Source organism: Sinocyclocheilus anshuiensis, unplaced genomic scaffold (genome assembly GCF_001515605.1).
Source record: "Sinocyclocheilus anshuiensis isolate Anshui unplaced genomic scaffold, SAMN03320099.WGS_v1.1 scaffold1036, whole genome shotgun sequence".
NCBI lineage: Eukaryota > Metazoa > Chordata > Actinopteri > Cypriniformes > Cyprinidae > Sinocyclocheilus > Sinocyclocheilus anshuiensis.
Genome location: NW_015550226.1, coordinates 808,973 through 828,955, shown reverse-complemented (window position 1 = coordinate 828,955; position 19,983 = coordinate 808,973). Strand labels below are relative to the sequence as shown.

Below are 19,983 nucleotides of genomic sequence, written 5' to 3'. Positions count from 1 at the left end.
AGTGTTTTACAAGAAAATAGTCATTCAGTCTTTCCGCATATGAAAATAACATTTCTTTGTAGTTATTTGTGAAATTTATACGCAATTTCTGATTGAAATTTCAAAGTAAATTCTACACCAATTTTTTATTTTTCAGCATAGGAGTGAACACCCTGCAAAGATCACACAATGGGAAATCCAGAAAGAGGTGAGAAAGGCAAACTAGTTTTTGTTCATATGTCCACTATCAGAACTAAACAGGAATGGGGTGAATGAAAGAAAACCACTGCTGTGTGGTTTTATTGAGACACGTCTCATGTTTGCCCACAATCTAAAAAACCTGCACATTCAAGTCCACAAAACGTCATCCTTTTTGTCAAACGTTTTTAGAGAGAAAAGACCACTGCACACCAACACCTAAACCTCTTCCCAACTGTGAAGCATGGTGGAAACATCATAGTTTAGCACTGCTTTGGTGCCTTAGGGCCTGCACACTTTCTTTGTTGCAATCATTTAAAGAACAAAAGAACCGCATCAGTGAGAGAACAAAACCGAATCAGTGCATTTAACAAGAGAACGTTAGGACAACAGTTCATGATTCAAGCTTTAGAGATGTTGGGTGATGTAACAAGACAATGACTTGAAGACATTAAAATATGTTTAAAAACTAAAATGTCTAAATTATAACTCGCATATTAGAGGCTTGTATTATAACTGAATTTGAATACCATAAATCCAACTTAACATCTGGATGAACAATATGTTTTAGATAATGCAATTCTTTACTTATTTGTAGTCTCACCTCTTTGATTTCCAAGTGAAGAACTGGTTATACACATTTCTCAATAATGAGTGCTATTTTCTTAATTTCACACTGTATACAACAGCACAAGTGTCAAGAATTCTTTGGTGATATATAATAAAACATTTTACTTCCAGTTAACAGCACTCACACATGGATCTGAAGTTTAGCATGCCTCACATTGACAAAGTATTCATTACTGACCGTGTCAAATTAAGACATTAAGACAAATGAATTGGAGGTATATATATATATATATGTATATATACGCTGACAAGACTCCAGAGGTGGGATGCTGGTTATGGTGGTGCTATACTATAATATACTGCCACTCTAATCTGCGACTGTAAGGCATTAGGATATTATAAACATTAATATCATGGATTTCTGTATAGCTGCTTTGATACAATAACTTGATATAGAATATCTGTTAAATTTTAAATGGATAGACTATAAAAGTCATTGGTGTAGAGGCATTCCGTACTTAGTCATATGAATAATCCAATAGTGCAATTGCAAACAATATTGTTTAAATGTATGTTTTATATTGTATCAGTACTACAATATTGTCAAAGTATGACACGAAAGCACATGTAAGTGAATTGTTTATAAAAGTTATAAAAATGCAAACTAAAGTATACATTTTTTTATTTGTGGATCTTTGCATGAACCCAGAGGCTTCTCTCAGATGCTCATGGTGCACTGGATGAACTGTGAAAAGAGATGCAAAAAAGAAATTAATCTATACCAGAGACATTTAAGACCTTTAAATGGAATCATTTTACACATCTACATTACCTAATGGCAGATAATCAAAAGTAATTAATATTTTATAATGTTTAAAATAAAACCATGGTAGCAGCAACAGGATAAATGACACCAATGTTCAATAAATATTAACATTAATAAATGTATTAATAAATCAAACAGTTCCTCTAACAAGTCATTTTGCAAAGCAGCTCAATTCGGGTCTCAGGGCACATGACTATTAAAGGACCACCTAAACAATTAACTGTTGCTGGGTGAGTAATGTTCAAATTAAAATACAACACTGTAATTTTATATACTGTATAATATATACACATATTAGAGGCTTACATTATAAATGCATTTTAAAACCATAAGTTCAACTTAATATCTGCATGAACAGTATGTTTTATATAATGTGATTCCTCACTCATTTGTGATCAATCGTAAGATTTGATCTTTGACAATTTTTTTTTTTCTCAATAATGAGTGCTTTTTTTCCCCACACTGTGTACAACAGCAGTATCTGTGGACTATGCTCTGTGGGAATCATTTTTCCTGATTACATTGCACTGAAATTATTTAGATTTTATATTCTCTTGCCATATGTAACAGTTTTTCTTCATTATATTATGTTCTGTAATGTTTTGAGGACTTACATCATCATACTGAAGTGTCACCACTCCCTGTTGAGCCTGGTCCCTCTTTCTGAACACATCTGATCATGAGACAGTTTTACAGTAAAAACATTAACATTTTTCACTTAATTAGTTCAGTCAATTTAATTAATCAATCACTTAGGCTAATTTAAACAATGCTGCTGAAAGTCAAATTATCATTAGGGTAATCTGGAACACATAAACTTTGATTTTAAAAATCACATACATTGACGGCCCTGAAGAAATAATAATAATTTAAAAAAAACTATCTTGACCATTCCAGAGAGCTGTCATTTGTTGGTTGGAAGTGTGGAGATGACAATAAATTTCCAAAGTGTAAGTAAATAAAAATGTGTCCCAGATTGCACTAAAGCCTGTTGCACATACTCTATGAGATTATTTCAGCACTAACAACAGGAAATTAGAAAAATGTTTGAAACAGTCAACACTCTGCAGGTTTACGCTCTATTTAAGGGTTGTCCTTCTATTCATGTACATAGAATTTCATGAGAATCAAGTTTGTAGTAGTTATCAATTACCCCTTCCCAAAAACATTTTATTTCCATTATTTAAGAAAATATTCAGAGTAATAACTTCATTTCATGTTAAATAGAAAACTCACACAGTATGTGGAACAGGCATAATTCAACCTAATAGTTCACTAAATGGAAAGCTCCATTTACAATCAGAATTTCAAAAATCAGTACGATTTTTCATACTTACCAGTCAAGCTCCTCAGTTTGACACAGCAAGCGACATAATCATCAAATGAGATCTTCCCATTAGAGCTGTACCGCTTAATTATGCAGTTCATGGCCTGAGGACTCAGCCTGTACCCTGCAAACATGACACACCATGACCTTCAAAAACACATTCACATTCCATTTAAACCTCTTGCCACTAATTAGCCAGACGGAAATCAAATTGCATCCATGCTGTTTTTTTCTTGTCAGGAAGCACAAATAAAAAGCTTTACAGATATTCCATTCTGTCTTTTTATTCATTTATCCACAGCCCTGCTAAAGGAAGACCTCGGATCTAGCAGTTGTATAAAAATTGGGCTGATGTATTCAGACATCATAACCTTAATATCACACGTTAACTAAAGTCTTTACGAAAATACCGTTACCATAGATTTGCTATATGATCATTTAGAGCATGACTTGGCTGCATTGTCACTGCTTTTCAAATGCTCTCTGTTCAGCTCAAAGAATATGGATTGAAGTCAAATTATTGATAACACTTTAGTTTAGGGACCAATTCTCACTATTACTAGTTGCTTATTACCATGCAAATTATTAGCATATTGGCTGTTTATTAGTACTTTATGGAGCACGTATTAATGTCTTATTCTACATGACCATATATTCGTTCCCTTAATCCTGCCCCATACCTACACTTAACAACTACTTTACTAACTATTAATAAGCAGCAAATAGGGAGTTTATTTCTGCTAAAGAATTGGTCCCCAAATTAGCATCTCATAAGAAGTTTTACCCATAGAGGAAACGGCTTGGCTCATTTCCTGTGGGTCAACTGTGCCACTCATGTCCCTGTCAATGCTCATGAAGTGCTGCTTCCAGCCACTGAGCACTGCCCACAACTCCTTAAACTCATTGAAACCCATTGAGCAAGACATGTCTCTCTGATGAAAGGCTAAGTTAGGGAAAAAAGTCCAAGAAAAGGCTGCAATTCATTTAGAACCAGGGTTGGCATAGTAGTAAAGTTGAATACATTCAGTGTTGAAAATCATAATACGCCTGAAACGATTCAGTGTGTCTAAAATGTCTTCAGTGTGAGTGAGAAGGATACATCAAGCATGCTGATCATCAGTCTACATGTCTCAATGTTGAAAGCTGCAAGACAAAGAATGACTGTTACAAACCTGCAAAGTTATAAATCTGCAAATACTTTCAGCTTACGATTATGGGGATTTCTGTACATTCTGCATCTCTAGTAAATGAAGACAAACATTCTTACGTCTGTAGCCACCAGAGAAGTTGGCCTGAGTCAAACAAGTCTGAAGTTCCTCTGCAGATATCTGGCCATCCTAGACAAAAACATATACCTATATTTATCAACAACTCTATAATATTCATATTAGAGAAAAATGCACTCATGGTTGTTCAGCAGAATGAAACAAGAAGTAGCATGTAATGAATTTAAACTTTCTATGAGAAAGACTGATGTGTATAGGCTAATCTATGGAATCTCAGTAGAATTTCTATGCAATAACTTTTGAAGAGCAAATGAAACACCCTCTTACTTGACCAGCGACTGCAGAGAAGTATCCATACAGAGGGTCCTGCTGCTGTCCAGGGAATCCACCTGGATACTACAGAAGAAGGGGGAAGGAGCTGATTTTAGTGCCATTATAAATGGTGGTAATAGGGAGCGGCACATTCTTAATTTGCAGAAATGCATATTTCTGCTATAAGTTTATTTGTATACCTTTTGTATTTTGTATACACACTAGGCCTGGGCGATAAAATGGTATCGATATTTATCGACGGTACACCTTCTTCGATAACGATATAAAACATGTTCGATATAGCGCACGATATAGGCACGTGCTATGAGTGACGCAGACAACACACACAAACACATGCTGTAATGAGTGCTGTGCCTGCCTGTGATGAGGAGACTGTGAATAATAACAAAAAAAAAGAATATTAGTCAAATTTAAAATAAACATTTGCATTTGAATGTACAATCAAATGTTAGGTGTGCGTCAGGGAGCGTCATCAGTGGAGCAGGAGATGCGATGATGATGTAAGTGACGTTGTAGTTTAATGTTTTGTTAGTCGCGCACGAGCAGTTGCTGCGTTATGCATTCAAAATATTAGAGAAATATAGTAGCTCAATGCGTAGAAGATCTTGATTAGGTTAAAACCGAAACCAAGCCATTTACATTTTCGCATTTTCTAGATGGACAAATATGACTGCTGCACTCGCGTCTCACAGAAGAGATGTAGACAGCCATGCAAAGTTAAAACAGTTTAAACTTTTAGAAAACACATGACAAATTTGTGGAGGTTTATTCCCTTTCACTGCATCACATATGTTTTTAAAGGCAATCTGCGTGATGGGCGATTCGGCTCTTTGTATTAAGCAATGCGTAAATAGGTGATGCTGTTTTGTTCATAATTGTTTATGCAATTTACGAAATTATATTTGATTTATATGAGTTAATTTAGACGTAATGCACGTTTTTTCATAGACAGTTATTTTCTTTGCGTTGACAATTTAATGTGCTGCATTATTTTGCTCATTGTGCCCTCCTGTGGCCTCGGGAAACAAGCCAAAAGTTTAACCTATTTATCTGCATATAAAACATTAGAAATTAGATATTTGTTTAATTTTTATTTTATGTTTGACTGTTAAAAAAAACAAAAATTTGTGTTAATTTAAAAATACAGTGGTTAAATGTAAAAAAAATTTCTATTGCTCTTTGTTTTAAAAAAGGTTATAAAAAAATGTCAATAATTATCGATACCGAACGATATGAAACATTATATCGTTGATACATTTTTTTAGATATATCGCCCAGCCCTAATACACACACACACAAAAACTGCAAAACTGGTACAGTAAATACCTGTTAATTGTTTGACTTTAAGTTACCTTACCATGGTGAAAATCTGTAAGTGGTTTAACATCACATTAGCCTATATATAATTTTACTGTAAAATGCAGTCAAATTTATGGTTTTTCGCAAGTTACAGCAATGATTTTCTATGCAATTGTATAAAAAAAAGTTGACAAACAGTAAAAGGTCATTCCCAGAAGTCCCTATATGTAATGCATTACATATGATTGTTTTATAAACTTAGTTTTGTTTCTTCTTTTTTTTTATTTTTTATATATATTAATTTTTTAATCGGTTTACGGTAGGGTATTCTGTGTTACATTTTCTGTAATTAATGTTTATTGCAATGGTGTAATGTCATGTGTGTTTCCCTGATGGCATTTTGTCTTTGTGTGTTTGACCCTGTGCACTGTGCATACTATATATTTGAGAATCAGCTATGGCTTATGGTCAGGCCACTTAAGATGAAACTTCATCATGTGGTCGTCTCTTTTACCAACTGCATTTTAACAAACTTTTCCACGACATTCTAATTTATTGAGATGCACCTGTATATCACTCTATAATATATCGATATGCCATCCTGTAATACTTGAATCACTGTTCACTGTCACCGCATTTTTACAGTGAATATTTCACTTTTTTTTTTCATGGTAGTGTTTAAATAACCCTGAACATGACTGAAACTCAATGAACCTAAAGTATAGAAAATCAAGTACCAGCAACGGTTTGGTTACCAACATTCTTAAAATTATCTTCTTTTGTGTTGAAAGAAGAAAGAAACTTTTGGAACATCTCGAGGGTGAGTAAATGATGACAACATTTTCATTTTTGGGTGAACAATCCCTTTAAGACTGAAGACAAGCTCTGAGTTTACATCATGCAAATAATACTCTAAAGTACACAGTACATCACACTTATTCTAGATTTAGTATGTGTCTACATAACTTTTGTTTACAGGTCTACACAAAGTATTTATATATAAAAAATAGTTAAAAACAAAAACATTCATTTATTTATGAAGCATGTGATCAAATAAAGCCTTCTTGGAAGAACCTTTTCACATTGTACTTCTTCATAATTTATGTTAGAGAAGCAGAGAAACTAAAATTATGTGAGCATAACAAAATTGAGGGAGGAACTGACATACACAATTGTATTGTATCAATTCAAACCGCATTATTCAGTGAACATTTGCTACTTCGTGCTTTCCTGATGATTTAACCAGTTGTACACCCACCAATTATTAATAGACTACTTTAAAAGCAGGCACTTTTATTTTGAAGTTAAGCATTTGTAGGAAGGACCATCTAGTGAAACACTACAACAGTGGTCCCAAACCTGTCCTGGAGGACCCCCTGCCTTGCACATTTTGTATGTCTCCCTAATCAGACATATCCAATTTAGTTCTTGCAGTCTCTACTAAAGAGCTGATGAGTGGAATCAGGTGTGTTAGATACGGGAGACATACAAAAGGTGCAGGGCAGGGGGGCATCCAGGACAGGTTTGGGAACCACTGTACTACAATGATTACAGTACAATCCTGGGCACACAGCACTGCACAAATGGTGTATGGCTTTCTTAAATAACACAGTAAATGCATATCACAAGCTCCATTAAGAGAGAACTCCAGGAAATGGACTAAGTGCGTCAGATAAGAGCAGCATATAAAATTCGCAATGCTGTGGGTCAGAAGAACTAGTATGAAAAAAACCAATGACCTACAGCCGTGTCTCAATCTGACACACCCAGTTCTGGTCAAGGGTCACTGTACTAATCTGCTGATAAAAAAACAGGTGTGTTTTGTAAACCAGAGGTAGGCAAACCAGCAACAATTAAATTCCATATTTATTCAACCAACCAGGAGAGCTTTAAACGCCACAAAACCTACTAACACTTTCCCTTTACAGCGCCCACTGTAAGATAAAGAGCATAGCCATCGCCTAATAATATTCACCCTGTGGCAACTTAAACAAGCTCATGGTCACACTATGTTAGAATAAGCGCAAGATTGTTTAACATCAGGCTTTACCAAACGTTCTGTTTAAAATGTTCATGTACAGCGAATGAATTCATATAATTGACAGAAAACTGATAAATCATACCCCGCCAGCAGCCGGTGCACCGTATCCCTGGAAATTCATTGTACAAGAGCGATTTCTTCTTGGAGACTGCCCAAAACCGGATCAATTGATGCTTAAATGTGTGGATTTTAATCTCCGCCCTCTTCCGTAATGGGCGTGGCAAACAAAACCAATGTTTGTTTTTTTGTTGGTTTTTTTTCCTACTAACGTAAGATGATCTGGCTCGCACTATGGTATTAGATAAACAAACCTAATAATAAATCCATTCTTTTGTATTTACTCAACTGTGAAATAGACTTGAAAGCCTAGAAGCGAATGAAAATATTGCTTTTGGAAAATATTTGACTGTTCAGAATATACCGCGACACCTGCACACAAATGAATGTAGAACGCCTGCAAGAAAATGCAGATAATTTGAGACATAAACAAATCTGGGTAACGCTTTATTTTAAGGTGTCCTTGTTACACATGTTACATGTACTTACTATTATAATAACAATAAATGATGCATAATTACATGCAAATAACCCTAGGACAAATCCCTATATAGTAAGTAGGCTACATATAGTTAATTAATATTACGGTAACACTTTACTTGAAGGGGTGTGCATAAGACTGGCATGACACCTTCATAATCATGACATGACACATGTCATGAATATGAAGGAGGTTTAATGCATGTTTATGAGAACTGTCATTAAGTGTCATTCGCTCAGTTATGTCATTTTTAATGCAAATATGACATTATTTGACCTAACCCTACCCCTACCCTTACCCCTAACCATAGCCCATAACAAAGACATCTCAAACAATGTCATCTTTGCATTAAAAATTACATAACTGAGCGAATGACACTTAATGACAGTTCTCATAAACATGCATAAAAAATCTTCATATTCATGACGTGTGTCATGTCATGATTATGAAGGTGTCATGTCAGTCTTATGCACACCCCTTCAAGTAAAGTGTAACCGTAAAAGGTGTAATACTTCATATTTAGCTGCTTATATTGTCTTTATTAAATAAGTAGGCTATATCATTTTTCAACGCACAACCTGTGTAATTGAGTGAATTATGATTTCTTTATAAGAGTTTTAAAAACTTAAAATAGAAACGCTTTTAGTAATACTTTAGATTAGGGAACACTATTCGCTATTAACTAGTTGCTTATTAGTATGCATATTACTAGCATATTGGCTGCTTATTAGTAAATATAAAGCACATAATTACTGCCTTATTATACATGACCCAATACCTAAACATAACTACTACAGCTTACCAACTTGCTTACTATTAATACGTTTACTGAGGGAAAACTCTTAGTTAATAGTGAATATGTGTTCCCCAATCTGAAGTGTAAGTTTTTTTTTGTTTTTATTGTGGAATATTGTGTTTTTTGTTATCTTAACTGGAAGAACTGTTTAGCGCCTATTGCTTTTTTTTTTTTTTGGATAACAACATTTTATTACATGAATATTAATCCAGAAAACAATTGTGTTCTGCTTGTAGATTTACAACAGCTACCAACTACAACTAACAACTATGTCCCAGAATTAGGAGGCTAAAAGAAAGTTCTTTTCATTGAATCATTTCATATCGAATGGGGTGAATATCAGTTTGGTATGTCAGGTACTAATATTTCTAGAATGATAAGCATGCAGTAAAAGATTACAATTCTGCAGACAAAACAGAAAAAAGAAAGAGCGCCCTCTGGAGGCAATGGTGTCCAGTCGATCGCATTGCATTGTGGTATATAGACTGCTATGTAGTCTTTTGGTTGCATACTTCACATTTGGACAACCGTAGTGCATCATCCGGGAATTCTATGCATGCAGACAGTTCTATCAGTGGACATGATACATACTACATAGCGCAGAAATAGATAGGGCGTAGTGTGGTTATGTACCGTTCCGACGCACCCCGTAAACGTAATGTCTGCGCGACAAGGTTTGTTTTTTTAACCGGAGAGCGGACATGGACAGAAACGTGGTGGTTAAAGTAGGCGCGATGGCGAGCGCTACTATGTGCGCGTTGTTCGGCGGAGTCGTGTTCGCTCAGTACATTTTCACCAAGAAACAGAGAGCAGGAAAGAAAACCAAGATAATCGAAATGGTGAGCGCACACATTTTCCTATTTCTGTAATGGCTTTCACACCCCGTTCACCCCGCGAGCGTGTAGCGCGTAAAATGAGAACGTTCCCGAGGCTGTCGAGCTCCAGAAGTTGACAGCTGTGTTCGTTGAATAAAACGGAAGTGCTCGCGCTGAAGTGGGCCCCGGGCGCGCCAGTAACGTTACTGTCAACATATATGGGATGTAGAGGTCATTCAGCACTCTCGAGCTCTGTTTATTCAGAATAAATACAATATCATGTTCAGAGAGTAAATACAATATCATCTTCATGTATTGTATAGTGTCACTTTCAGTCGAACATCCCACGTGTTCTTTCTATCGATTGGCATTTATGAAGACATTATTGTTTTTTTTATTACTTGGTTGTTATCGAATGACATTAGATAGCAATAATATTCACTACAGGCTTAATGCCATCCTTAGAAAAATATCTACAGGTTTCTTTAGTATGGTAACCGTACAGTAGTTACAACACTTTTTAAATTATTTTGGAAAAGTTTTGCTTTAAATGTATGTTGCTAGAAAGGAGCTGGTTGTCATGGTAACTTTTGGTGCAACAGCGCTCTCCTCACCCATTTTTTTGAGCGGCTTTGGTACCAGAAATATTGTTGTCCTGAAGGTAGGGATACGCCGGTATCAAATTTTCATGTTGCGATTAATTGCTAATGCGTTTATCACGGTATGCGGTATTATCAGGATGCGTATTCATTACCGTGATATATCGCATTACCGAATACCGGCACAAGTCTACCTGAAGGGATCATGAACCAAATCAACCAGTCCAGCTATGAGGTAAAATGCAACATTAAACACTTTGATTTCAAGCGAAAACATTTTTGAAAAATGGACAAAAAGACGAGACAGTGGTACCTTATGGCTTTAATGAGGGGATGCCAGAATGCTAAATGATCAAATTAAAATAATTGATTGATGGATATACAATTGTTGATTCAAAGAAGTTGATTGTTTATAGAAAAGTAATTTTCTTTTTTACGTAAAACATTCAGTTCGTTTGAGGGCTTAGTGAGGCGGTTTTTTTTGTTATGATTTGCTTTGTTTTGGTTTTCGGTTTGGTGGAGATTTCTCCGCAGAATCGTGCTAGTTTTTCACTAGGCATTTCACTTTTGAAAGTATTTAAAAGATAAGTTGTAATAATTCAGGCCAATGGCTTTAATCAAAAGCATATACCATTAACAACCAAGTAGCTCACAGTAGGCCTGTTTTTGATGGTTAATTTATTGTTCAAAGTCAATACCGTTATGGAGAAAATGGGATTTTTACTTCCTGAACTCAAATGTTGCACTATAGAATATATATACCCTGCACTATAGAATGTTGCAGCAGGGATGATTTTTAAGGCTGGTGAACACGGGGCACCTTTTTTGAGCAGTGTTGCTTGGGCACTTTCCCATTGATAATGGATTACAAATTTATGTCTAGATACTTTAGATCGGTCGTGGGCCTTGTGTTTCACCTGGTTGCCCATTGATGGCAACATTGCTCAAAGTTGCCCTGTGTCATCAGCCGAATTCAGCATCACCCTGATTTCCTCAGCAAAAAAGTCAATAGGATTTTTCCATTGGTTTTGAGATCATTGCAGAAAGTAAGCTCTAATAGTACTATTTAACCACCAGCCTTTTTCAAGACACGTACAGTAAATGCTTAAACAATTACAAGTGGGGTATTACAGATGTATTTAATGTATAAGATGTATTTAACCACAGACCATATTTGCGGCCATTTAAAAAAAAAAAAAAACATGACTTTGGGACAATGGAACCAGAATTTCAAAAATGCTAATTCATTTCTGGTTTTTAAGAGTCATAAACAGTGCTGTGACCATAGATATCTAGCCTATATGGAGATACATGAATGTCAACAAGTCCACCTTGGAACGGTCAACATTTCAGACACTGCTCATCACTTTAACAAATCAATGAATTTTCATTGAAAATGAAATAGCAGAGTGCAGCCAGCTTGTAAGAGCCATAAATATCTATGGTACTGTACTCTGATGATCAGTAATATTTATAAGAGTTGTAACTAATATTCTATTTTGATTAATGCAGAATTATCTGATAAACTAAATTCTGTGAAATTTAGCTTCTAAAGACTTTCAGATTAATGTAAGCAGTGGAAATCGGATGTGTGCAAGACTCAGTATATTAAATCCATGCATTAGTAAAAGCATATACCTGCTGCCGTGTCATTAATGTTTATCAAGCAACAAAAGACAAAGAGAAAATCACTCACTGTTCTTTGACTGAATCACTTTTGTGTCTTTAATAAGTGCCAATTGATTGATTCAGTAACCATATTTCAGTTTTGACCTTTGTTTGGGTGGGGACACGAATACAATGCACACAGAGATGTACATACAATGAAACAATCAATGTGTGACGATTAAAGACATTCCCTATCACTGGAATGTGTTGTGTCAGAAACACACTGGCAAGTAACAGCATGACTCTCAAACCCTACGAATGTTAACAGTTTGAGAGCTGGAACATATTTAGTACTCTCAAATACACGAACCATAAGGAATCCAGTGGTGCAGACTGTTTCACTCTGGAGCTTCATTAAAAGCTTATAATGCTTATAATTTCTGTTTCTGACATTGCGAAATACCTCTATATTGAGTAGAGCTGTCAAACCCTGACCTCATTGAGCCACACAATACACACATACCAAACACTCAGACTCAAGGAGATAACCTTAGTCCTTCAGTCAGCATAATTTAGTTTCTGTATACACACAATGTACTGTTTGACTTTTTTGTAAGGTTCATGTTTAGTGTTAAAAAACACTCCAAACTGCACCTGTGCCTCATCTGTCATTACCAAATGGATGTCATTACTAATTTTTTTGGATGTTGTTTGTTTGTTTGTTTGTGTGTGTGTGTGTGTGTGTGTGTGTCTGGAGATGCATGTGCATGAATAATAAGCTAAACCCTTTGAATGAGCGGATGGATGGCAAGCATCACGCCTAGGGAGAGTCCCCATAAACCATAAAAACAAACCTGTGTGTGTGTGTGTATGTGTACTTAAAACGGCTGTTTGTGTCATGTGATTCCCTGTGGGGGTTTAGATTATGGGGTGTTATCAATTTTGTGGCAACGCCCCCTGTGTGCCAGGACTATATAAGTGTGTGTCAGACAAGAAACATTTTCTTCTGTGTTTGACACGACGCCTGGAAGAGGAAAAGGTATGCTTACATGCTATTTATACATGTGTTTATACGCGGTAAATGTTTATGGGGTCAGCATTATGTGATAAAAGTCTGTCTTCACTATGACCATTTATTTGATGTGTGGATGTTCTTGCATGAATCAGAACAAACTGAGCTGCAAAATTGGCATGTTTTACTCAAAAGTACCTCATGCAGTGGTCATTGTGACTGACTGTAAGTGTTTGTTGTAGTACTTCTTGAATGGGTTGTTTATCATTTCTCTGGGAGAGTTTGGTAAACTTCAAATTAGTTTCAAAAACTGTACAATCATCCTCTTATGCAGCCTTGTAAATATAAGGGATCTGATTACCATCTGGAAGGCATGAGATGGGGGTAGGGGTAGATCACACGTGCATCCAGTGTACTCAGGGTATGTTGTCCACTGTATTTTTGGAATAGAGACGAGGAGGGACTCAACCTTCACAGTGACAAATGGCATGTCAACACTGTCAGAATTACAGTTACAAACCTATGTTAAACCCGATTACCTGTATACAGAAACCAAGATATATTTATATTGCAGTCAAAGCATGAACACATTAATTATATAATACAAAAAAAGGTTTTCGAAACATTAGAATGCATTACAGAACATTTAAATAATTCTGTAATAATTTGGTTATTACAGAATTGTAACTCAAAGATGTAAGTTTTACCTGTGATATATCACAGTCATTTTCTTCCACCTCAGTGGATTTCTTCCATAAGACTCAAGCTAATATCTTTTTCTCCTTTACTAGTGAGAGACTTCGGCGTCTGCCCTCTTCTGGCTCCTCCCTCTCTGCAGTGACATCAGCACAGCATTAAGGAGAGGGGAGGGAATAATTAAGCATGCCACTGAACCGCTTAATCTCATTGGTTCTTTCTGTGTTTGTGTTTCTGCAGATGCCAGAATTTGAGAAGAGCACAGTTCACATCAGAGACCCTGAGAGGGTGGAGCAGGTTATCTGCAGTCTCATTAAAGGTGGAGCATCGAAACTGCAGGTACAAACACCGTCACCTCCCTGTGCTTTATTAGGCCATCTGTCTATCATACAACTGCTGTCACATTACTAGTGTTATGCACTGAACACACTTGTAGTGTCAACACTGTCATTAGTAGTGTTTAATAAAGCAGGCATCACTGTTGCTTTATAATGCTGATATATTAGTTTGTGACTAGGTCTAATGTCCCATGGTGTCCACCTTGGATCTGCTCACTCTCCTTCTGTTCTTCAGATCATCACAGATTTTGATATGACGTTAAGCAAGTTTGCTGTCAATGGAAATCGTTGCCCAACATGTCATAGTGAGTAAAAAATTGCCCCTTTTTATCATCTCGCAACAAAGAGCACAACAATTTAGTCAATAAACAAAATATTCAAAGAGGGTTACTATGCATGTAATAAAACAAATCTTAAAAGTAGTTTTCAAAGAGTTTTTTTAATTCAAATATATATGTCAACATTTTTCTTGATAGATGGAGGGTTGTTTCTTTACAAATGTTACAATAACCTGTTCTGTCTTGATATAAATTTTGATGACACTGAATTGACTGATACATTTTCAAAATCACACTAAAATATATCTTTGAGATCCAAAGCGAGTAAAAAAAATAGCCCCTTTTTATCATCTTTTTATCTCGCAGTCGCAACAAAGAGCACAACAATTTACAAGCATTAAGTCAATAAACAAAATATTCTAAGAGGGTTACTATACATGAAATAAAACTTCTTAAAAGTATAACACCATAGAAGACTCTTACAAGCAATTACATTTGTAGAGTTTTTTTTATTATTATTCAAATACTGTCAACATTTTTCTTGATAAAAAGAGGGTATTTTCTTTAAAAATGGTACAATTTATGGATGTCAAATTTCGCTATAACCTGTTCTGTCTGGATATAAATTTTGATGACACTGGATTGACTGATACATTTTTAAAAATCACACTAAAATATAACTTTGATATCCAGTGATCTGTACATTTGGCTTTTACAGATATCATTGACAACTGCAAGCTGGTGACAGAAGAATGTAGGAAGAAGGTATATAGTTTTTTTTTTTTTCTTCAATAAAACGTGTGTATAACGTTGTATGATTTACATGCTAAAAATTTAATTTTTCCAGCTGCTCCAACTAAAGGAGATGTATTATCCAATAGAGATTGACCCACATCTGACCATGGAGGAGAAATATCCATTTATGGTGGAGTGGTGAGTGACCACACATGCAAATAAACACACATGAAATGATCTTTCAGAATGCTGTATTAAATAAACGTGGTCTTTTTTTCCTCAGGTATTTTAAGTCTCACACGTTATTGGTAGAACAGAGATTGCAGAAGGACAAACTTCCAGAGGTCGTGAGAGAGTCGGATGTCTGTCTAAGGTACAAACATTTCTAACCCTAACCCTAAGGTTTTCACAACTTTCACTCTGAATACCAAATAATCTTGCATTAGAATCGCAGCAGCTGTGGTATCCTTTTACTACACCAAAAGCACAATTAATCTCTCAAAGATGTTGCCGGATCTGATCTTTAAGCATGTGTTTGGTGTGACAGGGAAGGGTACGAGCAGTTCTTTGACCGGCTGCACCAGCACAACGTTCCTATGTTCATTTTTTCCGCCGGTCTGGGAGATGTGCTGGAGGAAATTATCAGACAAGCTGGCGTCTACCACACCAACGTCAAAGTTGTGTCCAACTTCATGGACTTTGATGATAATGTGAGTCTCGAAGCTTTTATAAATATCACCGGTTTATATTACTCTCAAACACTGCTTTAATTGAGCTCAGTGATGATCATCTGCTGATCAGGATCTTCTGTATTGTCTTGCAGGGGGTTCTGAAAGGCTTTAAAGGAGAGCTGGTCCATGTTTACAACAAGCATGACGGTGCCCTGAGGAACACAGAGTATTTCAAACAACTGAAGGACAATGGAAACATTATTCTGCTCGGAGACTCTCTCGGTGATCTCACCATGGCAGATGGTGTGCCCAATGTAGAGCACATCCTCAAAATCGGCTTTCTTAATGATAAGGTACTGATTTCTTTTCTCATTGCTCAAAACAGGACCGTTGTTTAGTTGATTTCACTGATAAGGTTTTGTTGTATTTCACAGGTAGAGGAACGGTTAGAAAAGTACATGGACTCTTATGATATAGTTCTGGTGAGGGATGAAACACTTGAAGTGCCTAATTCCATACTACAGAAGATCTTATAATAGACACCGCAGAGCCACCGGCCCACAGCACAGCCTGCAAGGAAAAGACTCCGATTCCAGTATATTCAGAGTCACCTGGATAGTTCATCTGTCGACATGCCTCACATGTTCACAAGCCATACATACGTCACCCTTTGACTTTTTTTAAAGTTGTGTCCTCTCATCATAATGAACTATTTTAATAAACACATACACCTGGGATCTCGGTGTAAATGAATATCAAAAGAAAAATACATCATTTGCATATTGGCAAAATTATTGTTTGTAGTATTTTTGATATGGAAATATGTGTATTCAGTGTTTGCAATAAAAGTTGGGACTGTGAAGAGTACAAAGCCCAACTGACATATGACATTTATCATCATTCTTAAAATGATGTGCACTTTTAAAGTCTGAAGAACTGTCAAAGTTCTCATGGAAATTTGTATTTCATGAGAGTATGCAGGCTGCATGCACAGATCAACATTAAAGCAATACTGTAAATTGCTCCAGAAGCCATGATGTTCCATGTGTTGTGTTCTTTGTCCTGTGAGAATGTTTTAGCATAAATTATCAACCTTTCGGTGTTAACATTTGCACAACCTCCTGATTACCTGTGAGGTAGGCAATAAAGTTTTTTTCTCTGGAGTGTTTGATTCTGTGAAATTATGTGTGAATGAATAAGAAAGATTTGTACAAAGTTGGCAACAAGTGCAGGTGACTATTTAACTTTTTCTTAAAGAGAAATCTCAACCTGTTTGGCAGGAAGACTGAAAACATGGTCTGTATAAAGTTTAAAAAAAAACTGAATTTTATCTGTTATGCTTTCAAGGTTTGAAATGTGTCTGAATTTGGAATATGTTCCCTGAAAATTCTAGTGAGGTTAGGTTTAGTGCCTCCAAAGGACTTGAGTCTGTCCAGTGTTGGGGAAAGTTACTTTTAAAAGTAATGCATTACAATGTTGCATTACTCTAAAAAAACGTACTTAATTGCATTACTTAGTTACTTTTTATGTAAAGTAATGCTTTATGTTACTTTTGTGTCACTTTTTATCAGCTGGGCTGGGCTTGCTTCTGTATTTATATTTAAAAAAAAAGTTATATTTTTGGCAACTGTAAAGGCCCTCTTACGCCAAAAGTGAAAGTAATAAGCCTCAGCCTGAAGGAAATGCCTCTGCCTCTGCACCTCACTCTCAATTTTTCTCAACACGGGGCCATGAGAGGTGTCAGTAAATAAAGTAAAATAAGACTTGCTGCTTTTTTTGAGACAAATCAATTCAGTAAGTCATAATGGGTCATAACACCCATTTGTCACCTCCTAATGGCATATGTAATCAGAATAAATTGTCACTGTGAACAAATGTGTTAGGGTTATGGTCAGTGTTGGGGGTAACGCATTACAAGTAACGCATAATCAGATTACTTTTTTCAAGTAACTAGTAAAGCAATGCATTACTTTTAAATTGAGAATAAATTAGCTGAGTTACTTTTTCAAATATGTGACCCTGGACCACAAAACCTTACCACAAAAGGCGTAAGGGTTAATTTTTTTGAAATTGAGTTTTATACATTATCTGAAAGCTGAATAAATAAGCTTTCCATTGATGTATGGTTTGATATAAGGACAATATTTGGCTGAGATACAACTATTTGACAATCTGGAATCTGAGGGCGCAAAAAAAAAATAAATACTGAGAAAATTGCCTTTAAAGTTGTCCAAATGAAGTCTTTAGCAATGCATATTACTAATCCAAATTTAAGTTTTGATATATTTACGGTAGGAAATTTACAAAATATCTTCATGGAACATGATCTTTACTTAATATCCTAATGATTTTTGGCATAAAAGAAAAATCAATCATTTTGAACCATACAATGTATTGTTGGTTATTGCTACAAATATACCCGTGCTACTTATGATTGGTTTTGTTCTCCAGGGTCACATATGTAATGCATATTACTTTGTTTTATATTATTTTTCCACTCAAATTTGAGCAAAGTACATCTATTTGTCCTTCATTGTGTGAAATACTGAACATGAAATTTATCTCCAAGGGCCTTCCTTTTTTTTATTTTCTGCAGTTCTGTTCTGTAAATGCAGTGCTAGTTGTGACCTGCCTTTGAACATCAGACCATCAAACAAGCAAAATGACAACTCGCTGCAGGTTCTGACAATTGTACAATAAACAAACAATGTATATGGTAAGCGAAGCCATTTATTATTCAGACATTTCTTTCTTGTCCTCCTCCATCCACTCAATAGCTATAAGTGATAGAGACTTGAGACGTACACTTTTCACATTCTGGTTCTCAGTTCATTTTTTTTTTTTACTGAAGACAATTTGGAAAATTAATGCTCTCCCTCACAGTTTGCAACTAGCAGTCTCAGAAAAAAATACATAAATGATCTTTCATAAATGATGAATTTAGTGTCATTCCTTCCATCATGCTGTACATCTGGTTCTGCACTCTAGTCTGCCACGGTTTTGTGCTTTTTTTGCACACTGGAGGTCACGCTTAAAGCCCTGAGAAACGACAGATACATTTATTTCTGCTATTTCAAATTCTTCTAATTCATCTTGCTGCTCTGCCAAAGAGAGTTCTGCAAAAATGAAATGAGACGAGTTGATGTAAATGTGTCTATATCGTGCCTCTATTTCTGGCTTGTGGCATGGAATTTTTTTTAGTACTGTGTACCAAAACTGCATCATGAAGGCCACCCCCAAAGTGTCCAGCAGTGCACAGCACAGACGCTTCTCTGCAAGTTTCTTGTTTCCCATGCATGTCCTTGGATATTTTGCTCAAGGTCTCTCTGACCTGTCTGACCTCTCTAACTGCATGATGCAAAATGGATTAAAGGATTATTTCTGTTCTTTCCACATGTTGCTTGCATTGTTGCCCCCTACAACTGGAAAGGTCACACCCAAGATGTTAACCATAGCCAGGATGCACTCATGAGAGAGGTCTAAGCTGGAGTATTTAATGCTTTGAATCCCCTTAGCGACGGTTTGCTTGAAATTCTTACCCTTTAGCCTACAGAACAGTGCATAAAACAGACCCATAAGGAAAAATGTCAACAATCAGCTGCATAGAGAATTCCATGTTGTTCATTTTAAAACCTTTACAAGGGTTCTGCCAGCCAGGGTTGCCAAGTCTGTAATTTTCCCATGGAATTGAATTGGGATATGAAGCACCTAAAAGCAACCACGTCGGACAGAAGCACTGCGTCTCACACGCACTTGTCTTCGGCCAATTCTTCAGTAATTGTATCAAAATATTTTATGTATTTTATTTTATGCTACCATGATAAAACTGTGCAAGATGATGAGACAAAGGAGATTTTTAGGAGGCAGCAGCACTGGTAGGAACCCTTTGAGCTCTGGCTGCAAGCTCCTTTATGACAGACTGTTTTTATGATTAATACTAATCTACACAGTGATTGTCGAGTTAAAATATCACGCATAATAGTGACTGTAAAATATGTATTTTGTATGTATTGATATTTAGGGTAGGGTTAGTTTTGATACTCAGATCTGGCAACCCTTGCTGCTGGTAGTGGGCACTCGCGCATAATCAGTGACGTA

At 36.0% G+C, this 19,983-nt stretch overlaps 2 protein-coding genes across 3 annotated transcripts; one reads left to right on the top strand and one right to left on the bottom strand.

Annotated features, from left to right (window-relative positions):
- Positions 1–864: 864 nt before the first annotated feature.
- LOC107661025 (sorcin-like) lies at positions 865–7,990 on the bottom strand. Its single transcript, XM_016450470.1, has 8 exons — positions 7,882–7,990; positions 4,454–4,522; positions 4,168–4,237; positions 4,000–4,043; positions 3,685–3,832; positions 2,911–3,024; positions 2,188–2,246; positions 865–1,492 (listed from the first exon to the last, which is right to left on the bottom strand). The coding sequence occupies exons 1-8, from the start codon at positions 7,918–7,920 to the stop codon at positions 1,466–1,468; spliced, it is 570 nt and encodes a 189-aa protein (XP_016305956.1). The 5' UTR covers positions 7,921–7,990; the 3' UTR covers positions 865–1,465.
- A 1,677-nt stretch (positions 7,991–9,667) lies between these two features.
- On the top strand, positions 9,668–17,049 carry LOC107661006 (cytosolic 5'-nucleotidase 3-like). 2 transcript variants are annotated; one of them, XM_016450448.1, is made up of 9 exons: positions 9,668–9,972; positions 14,104–14,202; positions 14,437–14,506; positions 15,198–15,244; positions 15,327–15,412; positions 15,498–15,587; positions 15,762–15,924; positions 16,038–16,238; positions 16,320–17,049. In XM_016450448.1, the coding sequence occupies exons 1-9, from the start codon at positions 9,835–9,837 to the stop codon at positions 16,419–16,421; spliced, it is 996 nt and encodes a 331-aa protein (XP_016305934.1). In that variant the 5' UTR covers positions 9,668–9,834; the 3' UTR covers positions 16,422–17,049. The 2 variants fall into 2 exon arrangements, with proteins under 2 accessions (XP_016305934.1, XP_016305935.1); XM_016450449.1 differs by lacking the exon at positions 9,668–9,972 and adding an exon at positions 13,176–13,194.
- Positions 17,050–19,983: the final 2,934 nt, after the last annotated feature.

Coding starts and splice junctions, on each gene's coding strand:
- LOC107661006 (XM_016450448.1), top strand. CDS start 9,835: ATGGACAGAAACGTGGTGGTTAAAGTAGGCGCGATGGCGAGCGCTACT. Junction 14,203..14,436: donor GTGGAGCATCGAAACTGCAG/GTACAAACACCG, acceptor TCTGTTCTTCAG/ATCATCACAGATTTTGATAT. Junction 15,588..15,761: donor GAGTCGGATGTCTGTCTAAG/GTACAAACATTT, acceptor TTGGTGTGACAG/GGAAGGGTACGAGCAGTTCT.
- LOC107661025 (XM_016450470.1), bottom strand. CDS start 7,920: ATGAATTTCCAGGGATACGGTGCACCGGCTGCTGGCGGG. Junction 3,025..3,684: donor CCAAGCCGTTTCCTCTATGG/GTAAAACTTCTT, acceptor TCATGTTTGCAG/GGTACAGGCTGAGTCCTCAG. Junction 1,493..2,187: donor TGACACTTCAGTATGATGAT/GTAAGTCCTCAA, acceptor CTCTTTTCACAG/TTCATCCAGTGCACCATGAG.